The 15,164-nt window shown below is 35.9% G+C and overlaps 1 protein-coding gene across 1 annotated transcript; it reads right to left on the minus strand.

Moving 5' to 3' along the window:
* Positions 1 to 6,728: 6,728 nt before the first annotated feature.
* LOC113330803 lies at positions 6,729 to 9,717 on the minus strand. Its single transcript, XM_026577616.1, has 3 exons — positions 9,516 to 9,717; positions 8,820 to 8,881; positions 6,729 to 8,672 (listed from the first exon to the last, which is right to left on the minus strand). The coding sequence occupies exons 1-3, from the start codon at positions 9,715 to 9,717 to the stop codon at positions 6,729 to 6,731; spliced, it is 2,208 nt and encodes a 735-aa protein (XP_026433401.1).
* Between the last annotated feature and the right edge of the window lie 5,447 nt (positions 9,718 to 15,164).

Below are 15,164 nucleotides of genomic sequence, written 5' to 3' on the forward strand. Positions count from 1 at the left end.
ATAGGTAATAATCAGGGTTTCATCACCTTTCCTTTGTTTTTTCGTCGTTTTTTAATCGATATACGCAACTTTACGATGTAATCATCTTATAAAATAAACACTCTTTAATTTACAAATCTTGCTGATTTTTTGAGTTTTATATCCCCCTGCATGATGCATTGAAGTAGACATACCTAGACGATCCGTTGAGATGTCAGTGGACAATTATGATTGTGCTTCCAATGATGGAGATGAGAGCGTGATTAAGACCACTCCGAATATGGATGATGATTTTTTTATGGTTCAGTATAAACCAGCAAAGTCTCCCCAGGGCCATAACTTCCATCTTATTGTAAACCCCAAAGAAATTGATAAAATGAAGATGGTTTCTCTGAAAGCCATCATTCGATTTTGTTTGCAAGGAGGCCATTATGCTGCTTCAGTCATAGAGTTTATAATTACCAGAAAAGCCTTGCCTTATTTTTCTGGATGGACGAGACATACCCTTGGTTATGATCATGTCAGAAAAATATTGGACAACGCACAGGTCATTGAACCTATCAGAGCGTCTGGAGAAGTCTTTATATAAAATGATATGTCTGGTATCGTTGCATTGCTCGCCCGGTGGTCCATTCCTACTCACACGTTCATATGTAGATGGGGAGAGCTTACGATCACCTTGGAAGATGTTTCTGCTTTGCTTCATTTTCCAGTTACGGGTAATCTTCCCTTTATGTTTTCAACGGAATAAACCAAGATATGTACAACTTTAAGGGCTAAGATGATCAAAATCAATGGAGTGGGGGAATTGTTATTCTCAGTGGTTGAAGCACTGGATTTCAATGGAAAAATACCCAGCCATACATGATAATGATACTTTGACCATTACCGCATTCTTGTCGTTGTGGTTGTCTAGCGACGTGTTCGAGGACGGTAGCTCACAGTTGAAGGCGTTCGTGATTCCTCTTGCGGTTAAGATGGCTCAATGTGAATAAATTCCCATAGGTAGTTTGTTTCTTGGTTCATTTTATTCCCATTTAGACTCTTTAGTTATCGACATCCACATCTCCAATGGTTATATGAAAGTGGAATCATATGTTAACACACTGTTCATCCAAGCATGAAGTCTTTAAGTCGTTAACCTATAATTGTTTTAGAAAAAACTAGGTTAAAGAAGAATCGACTCTATTCGCAGGTGTAGGTATTAGGTATCCCAGTTGTTGTAGTTCTCCCTTATATTGTCTTCAAATCAGGGTTTGCGATCAATGCTACCTTGGTAACAAAGCATTCAATATTCACCGCTAAATAAAACCTGATTTAAGATTCAAGCCAATATATTTCAACCGTTATATAGTCTTGTCTTGTTACACAAAAATGAAATGTACCTTCATTTAGATATGGGTAACTGTATCTAAACATTTACACTTAGTTGGCTCAACAATAGTTAACCGAATTTATCCATATGAACACTTTCATATCAACCTTGTTCATCTTAATCACAACTAGTTCAAATGACTCAAATGAAACTAGTTATAGAGCTATTCAATTGTTTATATTCTCATAGAAGAGTACAAGACATAATTGAAGAAAAATCGGTTTTGATTCACTCGAATAAATTCATGAACATTATATCCACGGTTTGCAAAGATTGCATTCCTTATTATATAAATGTATTTATTCATGAGTATGTAAACATACTTAACCGATTTTAGAAGTTAACCTACTCAAGTATGCAAACGTGTACACATACTAAGTTCCCGGAGTTGGTCTTGTTCGTCAGTATGCAAACGGGTACGCATACTTTCGTTCATGACCGAACTCAGTTGAAATCAGTACGCATACGGGTATGCATACAATAGTTCTTGTACTTCAACCGTTGAATCAGTACGCATACGGATATGCATACTAAATTCCCGGACTTGGAATACACTTGCAACAGTTAGCATACAAGTACGCATACTGCGCTATATCCAATCAATGGTTAATTGTTCTAAACTCTCATTTTAAGCATTGAAACATTCTTAGAAGACGAGAATAGCTGTCTCACACAAACTATTAGATTCAAAGCAATTTTCAATTGATCAAATGATCAATACAAAACATTTTGAGTCTACAACAAATGACTGTCTCACACAAATCATATAAGATGTTACCAGACGATTTTCACATGATCACCTTTTGACTTTCCTCAACAATAAAAGATGAACTTGGTTAAAGAAAAAGCTTACCAACACATATTTCAAGAAACATGTAAGTGAGTTAAACTCAGCTCGAAATATGAAATGTGTATAATGTAAAGTCTATATAGCTATACGACTTTTGTCTCAATTGGAGATAAAATATAAATATACTTCTGAGTGATAGATGAGTTCAAGTCTCCACATACCTTTTGTTGATGAAGTTCCACAAGCTCCCCTTAGTAGTTCTTCGTCTTCAATCGATGAACGTTGTGGAGTCTAAAGCTCAACTGCACATTCGATCCTAATCCGAGACATAGCTATAAGTAGACTAGAAATAAAGACTTATAGTTTTGAAAACTAAACTTGACAAACAAGCTTGAGATATAAATGCTTGCGAGTTCGAACGAGCAGTGCTCTAACAGTAACGACTGCAACGCAGACATCATCCTTCCACTTGAGTTTAGTAATACTGACTTGACTTTTTTTCATTCTGAATGTATCTTTCAAGTCGCTTTATATTGAAAACATAACATGTGAAGTTATATTTATGACACTCTAGTGATGAGACTTGGTCATAGTATTATGATCAATGTATCATAAGTGTGCTGGTCCGGTTCTTTATTGAATATCATTTGAATGACCAATATAAGATGACAAGGTAGAACTGTTCTTGATTTATGTTGGGATTCAAGGTATAAACGATAATATCCTATATAGTGCGACAAGGTGTAACCGATCCTAACTAGTTTTGGCAAGCAGGGTGTAACGGGTCACAAGCCACAATGGGAACAAAGGTGTAACAGGTCACAAGCTACATTGAGAAGCAAGGTGTAATCAGTCACAACTCACAAGCTATATTGGAAAGCAAGATGTAATCAGTCACATGCTATATTGGGAAGCATGGCATAACTGATCACAACCTATATTGGGAAGCATGATATAACCAATCACAACTTATATTGTAAGTCATGATATAACCGGTTCCAAGAGCAAAACTGAGTTTCCAAAGTTCACACATTTGTTCATGGTTGTGTGTGAATTAGGAATTAGGGTTTGCTAGAATGAGAAGCTTTTAGATGTAGACATTATTTGAACATGTACATAACTCTTATGATTAATTTTTCAAAGATATTACTTGATGCTCAAGGTGATTTCAAAATGAAATATTGAAAAGCATTTAATTATGATTTTCAAATATATATGTTTTAATTATAGGCAATTAAAGCATATCCTCTGGAAAAGGTTTATTAGTTAATATGGAAAACTAATAATAGAAGTTTTCTAAGAGAGATTTTGGAAATATGGTTTGGCATTTAAGTGGAAATAGGAAAACCGAAATTAGGTAGTATAACAAATATCTTGAGAATATTTTCGGTTTTGGAATTTCCTTGTTGTCCAAAAAACCCATGTATATAAATACTTGAGTTTTCCTTTCTTGCAAACTATCCTAAGAGCCATGCAAACTTTATTCGTGTTTTTTCTGGTGGAGCCGTCTATCCGGAGAGGAAAGTACCCTAATTGGGCGAAATCTCTTACAACCGCTGGTTTAAAGACTTTTATGGGGTCAAGAAGCTCTACGAGTACTGTTGGTGGGAAACTAGATAATTGCATTATTATTTTAGTTTGTGATTATCGATTTGATTTACTAACGGTTGTTGAAACTTTGATAGCACATAGTTTGATTATTCATAAGAGCCTTCTCTTCTGACATAAGGGACACTCAAACTAGATCTAAGTATCGACGGGATCTTTAGAACCATTTGTGGATCTAAAGACATGTTGTGATAATCCACTGCTAACAAACTATGTTCTGCGTGTGATTGATCACAAGAGGATTCAAGTTTGTGTTGTGCAGGTTATTGAGAAGGCAATAGAATATTTGAAGACGAAAAACATTTTCTTATTAGTTTTCGTATCTTGTGAATTTTTGCACACACCTTGATCGACTGGGATCCAACTAGATCTTATTTATATTTGATAGACTAGTGATTATATAGTTGATAAGATCGGCATCAATTTATAGTTAATCTTTGAGTTCTACATTGATTGATTGCGAATCTATAAATTGGTTATTTCGGTAATCATGTTTTAGATTGATCTAACCAGACAAAGGATTGTCAAAAACTCAAAAATATCCTTTAACAAAGATTTATTAGAGAGGTTACCAAACAGATTTATTCCTTTGCTATTTCAAATACGATCAAAAGAAGTAGTGATTCACTCTAGAAGTGAAAGCGCAAGGATACCGAGGAAACTAAGTACTTAGGGGTAGTCTACTTAGTTCCAACTATATGAAGTTGGCATTAGATTTTGTATAATGGCTTAATTACGAGAGTATTCAAAACTGGACTAGGTCCTGGGATTTTTCTGCGTTTGCGATTTGCTCGTTAACAAAATCTTGTGTTGTGTTATTTTTTTTACTTCCGCATTATAATTGTTTTATATTATAATAAAGTAACTACACTTGTGCCTTAATCTTAATTCTTGATGTTGATCCTAATAGTCAATCGTTTTTATTACCGTAACTATTGTTAAGTAAATATGTTGTTGTCGTATTGTCTCGACCTCGCCCATATATAATCACAAAAGGTATAGGACTTTGTTAGAGCATAGCTCGGTTGAACCAACAAAGCGTTGGTATGTCAAGTTTGGATTTCATATTTTAGTATCAAAACTCATTTAGAGTCGTTTGATTAAATACTAGAGTCAACTTCGTTTAGGTTAGACTAGAAAGTCTAGGAATGTGAGACGTACAAGTGTTACTCCGAAGACCTGAAGAATTAGAAGAAGTAACGACTGCAACGAGGACATCATCCTTCCACTTGAGGTTAGTAATACTGACTTGACTTGTTTCCATTCCCAACGAATCTTTGAAGTCGTATTATATGGAAAACATAACATGCGAAGTTGTATCTATATAACACTCTAGGGATTAGACTTGGTCATATCATTATAATCAAAGTGTCAAGGAGTCCACTGAATTACGAAGTATAAATGCTTATCTTTTGGAACTTCGTAAATATGACATTAACATAATCTTTGTATTTAGTTACTTGATTATGCATAAGCTGTATGTGTTAATTCATCCTAGGAACGATGTTTTATAACATTTTTCTAAAGGAAGTACATATACAAACTTGTTTCGTAATCGAATGGAAATCATGATTGTTCCAGTTCTTTTTTAAATATCGTTTGAATGGCCAATACAAGATGACAAGGTAGAACGTATCTTAACTTATGTTGAGAATTGCGGTATAACCGATCATAGCCTATAATGTGTAGCATGTTGTAATAAGTCACAAGCTACTTTGTGGAGAAAGGTGTAACCGGTCACAAGTTACATTGGAAAGTTAGTGGGAATCGGTCACAAGCTACTTTTGGAAGCAAGGTTGTAACAGATCACAAGCTAACTAAGGAAGTAAGATGCAACCAATCACAAGCTAACTCGGGAAAGTAAGGTGTAACCAATCTTTTTTTTTACTCGGTCAATAAAATAGATTAAAAAAGAAAAAAAAATGTACATGACCTAGGCTATAATGAGTTAGCCAAAGACTACCAACAAAACTAGCCTATTTAAAACGAAAATAAACCTCACCCGGCCATTCTACAGAAAGCATAGAAATTGGCCTCCCCTCATAAAACTCAAAAATGTCTTCATCTAGCAAACATGCTTGCTTAGCCGAAGCATCTGCAGAAAAATTAACTTCCCTATATTTATGAATGTATCGAATATTGGAGTAGAAACTCCTCGCCAATCTCCACTTTTGTTTTAATTGCCAAGGTAAGCCCTCATTTTGAAAAGCTTGAATGCAACTCATCGAATCAGATTGTACGCAGATACTCCTAAAATTCCACCTCCTGGCCAACATAGCACCATATATAATTGCGCACACTTCCGCATAAAAGTTGTCTGCAATCCCAGGCCAACGCAGAGGACTCCCAAAACAGCTGCGTTTGCTTCACGAAATATAACGCCAGCACCAGCCGAGCCTGGATTTCCAAGGGACGCACCATCACAGCAAATCATGATTTCATCTTGGTTAGGAGGACACCACCTTACCTCAATTGGCGAAGAAACTTTGCACGATCTATGCTTCACTTTGAAATAATTCAAGATGCGTAAATCCTCCATTGTATTATTCATTCGGCCCTTCATCCGTATTGAGTTATCACGAATTAACTGATAAACTCTACCTTTAAAACCTAGCCGATGCACAATAGCCTCTTCAAAATAAACTTTATTTCGCAACCTTCATAACTCCGTAGTGATTGCAAGATTAACAACCAACCACAGATCCTTAATCATCCTGCTGCACCTCTTAGCAGCCTTATACGAAGCCACCAAATCTTCTCTTGGTTGCATATTAAAAATACGAGCCACCTAATCCCAAATTCTCTTGGCAAATATGCACTGCCAAGTAATATGGCTAAGAGTTTCTCAATCCCTTCTACACAAACGGCACATCGAAGGCAAACACCTCCCAGTCTTCTTAATGACATTATCATCACTAGCACCACACTGCTTTTCCCAGATCTTCCAATATTGAACACTTAGAGTAGGGTGCACAACTAGCCGAGAAAAAAAGTTGCAGTTGGCAGAGTTTCCGCATTCTCTCTAATAGCAGCCTTTGCAGATTTAACTGAGAAGACTCCTTTGCTATCTAAATCCCAAATCTTATAGTCATCTCCCCCAGCAATAATAGGCAAGTTTCCAACATCAATATTTATCCGAACCATCAAATCCCGTGTGCTTTGAGGAATATCCCAAGCACCATCAACAATGATATCACTAACCTTAGCCTTAAAATCATTAGGGCCTTTGTAAGTAATACCTAATCTCTTCGCAATCGAAAAATCACCAAGCCAATTATCAAAGAATAAGGAAGTATTAGCGCCATCACCTATAATTGTCCTAGTGTGTTGCTGCACAAAATCATAAACCCACCTGATTCCAGGAAAAACCGAAGAACCAAGTTTGTAATCAATCAAAACTCCATTCAATTTGAAGTACTTCGCCCTCAAAAATCTTTCCCAAGTCTTGTACGAATCACGAATTGAAATCCATAACATCATAAGCATAGCCTTGTTAACATCAATCAATCTTCTAAGGCCCAGGCCACCTTCACGTCTTGAACAACACAGGTTGTCATATAAAACAGTAAAGAACTTACGCTTTTCCGCATCACCCGACCAAAGAAAGTTTCTAATGGCCCTCTCAACCTGTTTAATGATATTGCAAGGCCATTTATAAACAACCATAGAGTGGATAACATAACTAGAAATCACCGATCTGATCAAAACCAGTCTAGCTTGAAAAGATAAGAGTTTACCCTTCCAACCAGCCAACTTGTCCATAATCTTTTCAACCACCTGCCTGACATGAATGTGCCGCATAATGCCAGGCTTCAATTGAATTCCCATATATTTATCCGGAAATAAAGCTCTTTCGATGCCCAAATAATTAGCAATATCAATACTCCGAGAATAAGTGCCACCACCGTAATAAAATTTTCTCTTCTCATAATCTACGCACTGGCCTGAAGCCTTCTCATAGACACTAAGCATAGTCTTCAAATTTTGCAAACTATGAAGATTACCTCTGCAGAAAACAAGAATATCATCCGCAAAGAGAAGGTGTGTTGGAGCCACACCTTTCTTACTAACCATGTTGTGCATACTTCTATTAGCAAACAATTTAGAGAGATTATGACTCAAAATATCTTCAATAAGAACAAAAATCAAAGGTGAAAGAAGATCACCTTGGCGCAACCCCCTAGTGATGCTAAAGAAACCCTCTGGACTGCCATTTATTAGCACATAAATCCTAGCCGAACTAAGAATACTATGAATCCAAGAGCACCAGGTTTCAGAAAAACCATATTGACGGAATACTTCAGTTATAAACTCCCAACTTACAGTATCAAAAGCTTGAGGAATGTCAAGTTTTAAGCCAACATTACCAAAGCTCCTTGGCGTAGAAATCTCATTAATCAATTTAGACGCAAGAGCTATATTTTCATGAATGTTCATTCCCTTCATAAAAGCCACTCGTTCTTCAGAAATCAGTCTATTCAGAACCGTACCAAGCCTGGTAGCCAAAAATTTTGTAATGATTTTGAAGAAAACATTACTCAAACCAATAGGCCTAAAATCCTTAATAACATCCGACCTTGTGTTTTTTGGAATGAGAACAATGAAACTAGAATTAATGTCATTAGGAATTTTCCTCATCAACCAAAAAATTTTAATGGCACTAAAAATATCGTTAGCAATAATATTCCAACAATGTTTGTAGAAACAACCTGAGAAACCATCTGGGCCAGGCGCCGAATCCGCTCCCAAGTCAAAAACAGCTCTATTAATCTCGTCTAGAGTTGGCACAACATCCATAAAATAACTCTCAGGGTCTGAGATTCTTTCATGCTCAAATTCAAACAAATTTGGATCAATGATAGCCGCTCCACCAATAAACTTATCCTTATAGTGATTGACAATGAAATCGTTAATTTCATCCTGCAAAACCAAAGTAGAGTTAGATGAAATCCTAAGTTCAGATATTGTATTTTGAATCCTCCTCATACGAATGCTATTATGAAAAAATCGAGTATTTTGGTCACCATCCTCCAACCAAGAAACTCTCGACTTCATCTTAAGCATTACTGCAAAATCGGTCCGCACTGCATCCACAACATTCTTGGCATCTGCCACCTTGGTGAATTGGCCTGTTTCAAACGAAATTTAACATCACCAAAAACAAAAGGAGTCGCACCAACAAGGCGCAAATTCCAGTTATCTTCAACCAGTTGCATAAAACCCGGATGATCAAACCACATCTTCTGGATTCTAAAAGGAACTCTTGCCGGCCTTAGGTTGTCAAAAGAAAACCCAAAAAGAGGGGAATGATCTGAACAAATCCTTGGCAAAGCTTTGCACCTCCAATTTTCATATTTGTAACTCCAAACATCATTCACTATCGCCCTATCATTCCTTGAAACAATACAACGATCACCACTCTGACAATTAGACCAAGTTTATTTTTTGCCAATCGAATCCGCTTCCACTAGCCCGTTATCAGAAATCCAACTTCGAAATTCATTCATATAAGTACTTAAAGTCGTCCTACCGCCGTTATTTTCATCCAGACGAAGAACACAATTAAAATCACCAAGCACCAACCAAGGAATAGATATAAAACCCAACCCAAATTGTTGCCACAATAATATTCTTGTAACCGGATCACAAGAAGCATGAACAGCCGTAATCCAAACACCATCAAAGTCTAAAGTAATTGCTTGTTTAGAAGAAGATAAAATACCTTGTCTTACCAAAGAATTTTTCCACAAACCCATATGTTACCTTTTTCACCACCATCTTCATTAGTGATAACATCTTCACAAAACTCATCCAACCTCAAAGACCTAACAAAATGTGTAGTGCAAAAAACTTTCGGTTCTGCAATACAAATAACATCAGGTTTGTGTAAGTGATAGAGCTCCTTTAACTTGGCCTTTGCACCATCTTTGGCCAAGCCTTGAGCATTCCAATAGAAGACCCTCATTGATTACCCCTATCACGTGGAGGGCTTGCCGAACCCCTTAATTTCATCTAATTTCTTGTTTCAACATGGCTAGTACTCTCCGCAGGTTTAGTGCGCGGTTTCTTTTTTGGTTTAGTTTTTGTAGTGTCAGCCGCTTTCTTTTCCAAAGTTTCTTGCTTCAATTTGTCTGTCGCTGCCTTCTTTTCCCGCTCCTTCTAATCCATCAGAGCACTCCATTCAATCTTCTTAGATTCAACATCTACAGGATTAGTACTGGGTTGCGAAGTATCAGGAGGAATATCAGAGACAACCTCCTCCGCCTCTTTGTTAACTTCCTCATTGCCAGATTCAAATCTGTTTGATAGAGTTATATTATCTACAGAATTTGCCAGAGATGATCTTTTAGATGTTTTAGTAGCAGCACTAAAACCATCCTCGTCAACAGGTTCCAACACAGAATTTGTAGGAAGCAAACCTGCAGCTATAGTTTCAACAAGGTTTTCAATATTATCTTGAACAAAATTGATCTCAAATTGCTTCTTCTGCTCAAGGGCCAGATTCCTCTTCTCAAGTGACAGTTTTCTAAGGGTCTCAACCCTAGTATGCGCCATTTCTTGCTCAATTCTGGCCACCTCCGCATCTCTTTGCAAATCATAAAACCTTTTCTTCAATTCTTCATGTTTTTTAATTGAATCAAGTTCTTCATCATCCACCAAGTCAACATCTTCAGAAGAAGTCATGACTAAAGCAGAACTTAAAGCACCATCATTGTGCATCCCTGCAGCACCACAATCTTTGCGTTCACAAGAAGCGCAATCTTTGCGTTGGCTTGCACTATCTTTGCACTTCTCCGAATTATCACTATGCAGAGCATCATCAGACGCACCAACATTGGTAACTGGAGGAATAGATTCATCAACCACACTCGTTGAAGGGATATCAATATATCTATGGGTTCCAGCAAAAACCTTTGTAATTGGGACTTTCGATCTTGGGATAAGTAATGGTGGCGTAGTTTTTGCAAATAATGGTGGCGTAGTTTTTGCGTCCGATTTATCCACCAGATTTGGAACTTTATCCTTTGATATTTTCTCCTTCTTCCAAATATTTGTATCTCAACAATCTCATCTTCAATTCTGTTCTTGATCTCTGGATCCTTTTCAGCATCAGCTTGTTCTTGTTTCTTAATACGACACTCAGCATTAATATGACCAATGGATGCAGTGATCACAAAATCTAGGACGATTAAGGATTTCATAGTTTTGAACAAAAGCTTCCTCACCATGTTTACCATTAATAATAATCTTACCAAGAGGCTTCGAGAAATCAATATCAATCAAAACCGCAGCAAAATAACCATACTCATAGTTTAAGGTTCGCGGATCAACCGTACATGGCTTACCTAAACCTCTATCCATTATAAACAATGATTCTTCATCCCAATATTCCCATGGAAGAGCTGGAAAACGAACGCAAACAGCAACCCTTGTAACCTTGTCCGACTCAGGATCAAACATTGGCGTCCATGGCTGAATTTTAAGTTGTTTCTCGTTAATCTTCCACGGACCATCATAGCTAACCCTCTTGCGATCATCCTCATTGTCTAACTTGATAACAAAATAACCTTTAACCCATGGAATAAATTGAACCGAACCTCCCAGCTTCCATTAATTCAATAACTCCCTTTTAACAGCATCAAATTTGAGGGTTCTAAAATCTAGACGACCAACCAAACTAAACTTCCAAACAGCTTTAATTCTAACATGTGTTTCACGCAGAATTGTAATAAAAACTTCACCTGTTGATGTTCTAACTGGAGGATGTGACAAAGAGTCCGCATCAATCTTAGAAAGAACATGAGTTCTCTTATTAACTATGGATTCCCATGATCGATTACCACCATCACCCGCAACCATATTACCATCTACAACCTGTTTTCCAGAACTGCTAGAATTAGGGTTATTTTTCTTCGTCCTATAGAACTGACGTGATCTTGATTTCGAGCATGAGCTAGAAAGGTTAGCATTATTGAAGAAACTACCACGTCCATGATATGCAGGCTGTGATTGTTCGCCTAAATCAGGCGGAACTTGATTTGGCCATGAACGCGCAAAGCCGAGAAAACTTAAAACGCAAAGAAAAGAAAGGGAGAAAAAACCGGAGCTCCTTCCCGTCCAAACCCTAGGTTTTGATTTTTTTTTTTAACCAATCACAAGCTACCTTTGGGAAGCATTGTGTAACCGGTCACAACCTACTTTGGGAAATATGGTGTAATCGGTCGCATGGTGTAATCGGTCACAACCTAGTTTGGAAAGCATGGTATAACCGGTCACAACTTACATTGTGAGTCATGGTACAACCGGCCCCAAGGAGCAAAACCGAGTTTCCAATATTCACATATCTCTTTTGTGTGATCTTGGAGTTAGGGTTTGCTGAGAGAAACTTCTAGATGTCGACATCATTTAAATATGTACATAATTCTTATCATTAATTGTTCAAAGATATTCCTTTATACTCAAGGAGATCCCATACCAAAATATTGAAAAGCATTTAATTATGATTTTCATAATATATGTTTTAATTACCACCAATTAAAGCATATCCTCTTGTGTTAATGTTCTACATTAATATTAGAAGTTTTTTCCAAGATATTTTGGAAATATGGTTTGGCATTTAAGTGGAAATAGGAAATTGAAATTAGGCATTTTAATGTTAATATCTTGAGAATATTTTCGGTTTTGGAATTTCCTTGTTGTCCAAACAACCTTTGTCTGTAAATACTTGAGTTTTCATTTCTTGCAAACTATCATAAAAGCCAGGCAAACTTCATTCTTGATGTTTCTGGTGGAGCACTCCCGCATTGACTTCAGTAAATTACACACGTACGTTAATCCAAATTACTTGACATTGATCCTAATAGTCGATCGGTTATTACCGTAAATATTGTCAAGTAAATATCTTGATGTCATATTGTGTCGACCTCGTCCATAGAAAATCACACAAGGTATATGACTTAAGTTGTATTTTCTCGACTTTTTCCATAGACAATCACACTTGGTATCGGACTTATAGATTGATATTTAAAATATTGTGGTGTATTTGTGTAACCTCGTCTTTTCAATTGGTATCGGAGCAGGCAAACAAGAAAAGATCTGACAATTTATGTTTGCTGCGATCCAACCTATAAGATTTGAATCTATGGATTCAGTTAACGTATTGACAGGATTTGATAACTTCAAAGTCTCATGGTGGAAGACTCAATTGAAGAATTCAATACTCTTGTTCCTAAGTTACTTGGGAATATAGATTTTTTCCATGTATGTCTCAAATGACTTACATAAACCATCGACAGTCATAGACTTGTATCTAATATGATTTATTACTAATTGGTGTAGTAACATTAATATAAATATCTACGTGACATTTTTATGTCAATCTTGAAATTGTATAAGATTTCTCAAAAGATTTTCCTAATAGTGATGCATGACTATTATCCGTGTGAAAAATCTGAAAAATTAAACATAGTTTGGCTGTCTCTTCCAAACTTATGTAAATAAGATTTCAGGACCAAAACTGTCGAGATGTCTCTAAACAAATTAAATTTTTGGAATTCTTCTACTTGTGTAAAGGATAATCTTTTTTTAATGACGTTGTTAACAAAGGATTGCTTCATGCCCCACATAATTGTTTCAATGAAGCAAGTGATCTTTTTAAATATTATTGGATCTCTAATTCTAAAGATATTTCATGTAAGTATCTTGTTATGATTGATTTTGTCTCCTTACATTTTGAAAAATTCATTTTTTAGAAAACCTGCATGGGTTTCGAAAAATATTATCACATCTCGATAATAATAGAGAAGACAAATATTCGGTCATGAATATAGAATTGATCCATGAAAAGATCCGGTTTAAGGAGAAAGATTATTTTTCCAAAATAAAATTGATTTTCGGAAATCAGGTTTGTCCCCTCACAGACAAATATTTCTCAATATAAGATTTCTTAAACCTAGTCAAGTCGGGAAGAACTTTATTTTTACTTTAAAAATAAATACTCTTGTATCATTTTGACAGACAATTTTTAAGAAAAACTTCGGAACAAGAACTAGCTAGGGTTTCCGGTACAACTTCGGTACTAGAAAAAATAGTGAAAAGGAAATCAGGTGACAAAGCTTATGATCCTGACAAAGATCTCATACCTTATAATCAGATTGATAAGATCAGGTTTCTGCACATGATCAAGGATCAACATGAGATCACTAAATTTATTGATAGCACATGTTTTGATAAATATCAAATTCTCAAGGGGATGGAATTCAATGCTTAAAAGAGTTTTGTCTCAGAAGTTTCGGACTTTAGCTATGTGAAGTTTATTTCAATATCGAACTGGGGGAAACTTTTTGATTTTGAAAATTATTCACCTAATTTGGTGAGAATCTTTTATGCTATTATTCATAATATTGATCATAAGAAACTTACTTTTGTAACACTTGTCGGATGCAATTTTCTTCATGTTAATTGAAAGATGATCTCAATATAAAGTACAATGAGAACTGTAATCATATGATTGCCGGATTTGAAATTGATCACGATACCATTTAAACCCGTTTCACTGGAAAAAGGATTAACTGGGAGAAAGGAAGATTACCAACCAAAGATATACCTCTTTATTTGAGGATCTTCGGAAAACTTGCAGTTACAACCATCTTTGCATGTACAAGAGACAAGTCAGACTGGGACAAAGAATTTGCAGAGTTTGTCTACTTTCTCTTAAAAGATGATAAAGAACTTGATCTCTGTGGGATAATCATAAACCAGATGATCAAGGTTTACGAGAGCTCTACTTCTCTAGCATCAAAGAGAAATCTTGGATATCAGGTCTCATCACTAAAATTTTTGAATGTTGGATGGTTGACAATTTTAGTGATTTGAAGTATACTAATGTTGTTACTAAGGGAACCATAAATAAAATCGTTGGTGGACAAAGAAAAGTACAATCGATTGTATTGTCCTCTCAGACTCCTGAGACCGATGATCCCTCTATTCTCATCCTGCGTCTTGGTATACAATTAAACTGTATTCAAAATAGTTAGCCTTTACTGCTCGAAATGATCCAGAAAGTCTGAAGGGTATCTTGAAAATTGATACAGAGTTTTGGAGAGGTGAAGGATATCATGGAACGACATTGGAAGATGAGTATCAATGATGGTTCAAAAATAAGGAGTAATCTACTTCTTATTATACTCGGGAGATAGATTATTCAATTTGTTGATTTATTTCGATATTTTGTATAAGGTCTATTTAAATAAAAACTATTGATTATTTATGAATGAATAAAATTTTATTTTATAATCTTTGTTTCGTTATTTGATAGTTCCGATTGCATAGCCTGCTTTGATTAATTATAATTTATGATATTGCTTTCGGTTTATGAGATGATTAGTTTCGGTTTTTATTAACCTAAATATT

The sequence above is a fragment of the Papaver somniferum genome, unplaced genomic scaffold, assembly GCF_003573695.1.
Source record: "Papaver somniferum cultivar HN1 unplaced genomic scaffold, ASM357369v1 unplaced-scaffold_119, whole genome shotgun sequence".
NCBI lineage: Eukaryota > Viridiplantae > Streptophyta > Magnoliopsida > Ranunculales > Papaveraceae > Papaver > Papaver somniferum.

What these genes read in the sequence shown, in the direction of transcription:
- LOC113330803 (XM_026577616.1), bottom strand. Translation starts at nt 9,717, where the DNA reads ATGAGGGTCTTCTATTGGAATGCTCAAGGCTTGGCCAAAGATGGTGCA. An exon ending in TGAAGATGGTGGTGAAAAAG is followed by an intron (nt 8,882 to 9,515) that starts GTAACATATGGG and finishes CGTTTGAAACAG; the next exon opens with GCCAATTCACCAAGGTGGCA. An exon ending in CAGTGCGGACCGATTTTGCA is followed by an intron (nt 8,673 to 8,819) that starts GTAATGCTTAAG and finishes TTGGTTTTGCAG; the next exon opens with GATGAAATTAACGATTTCAT.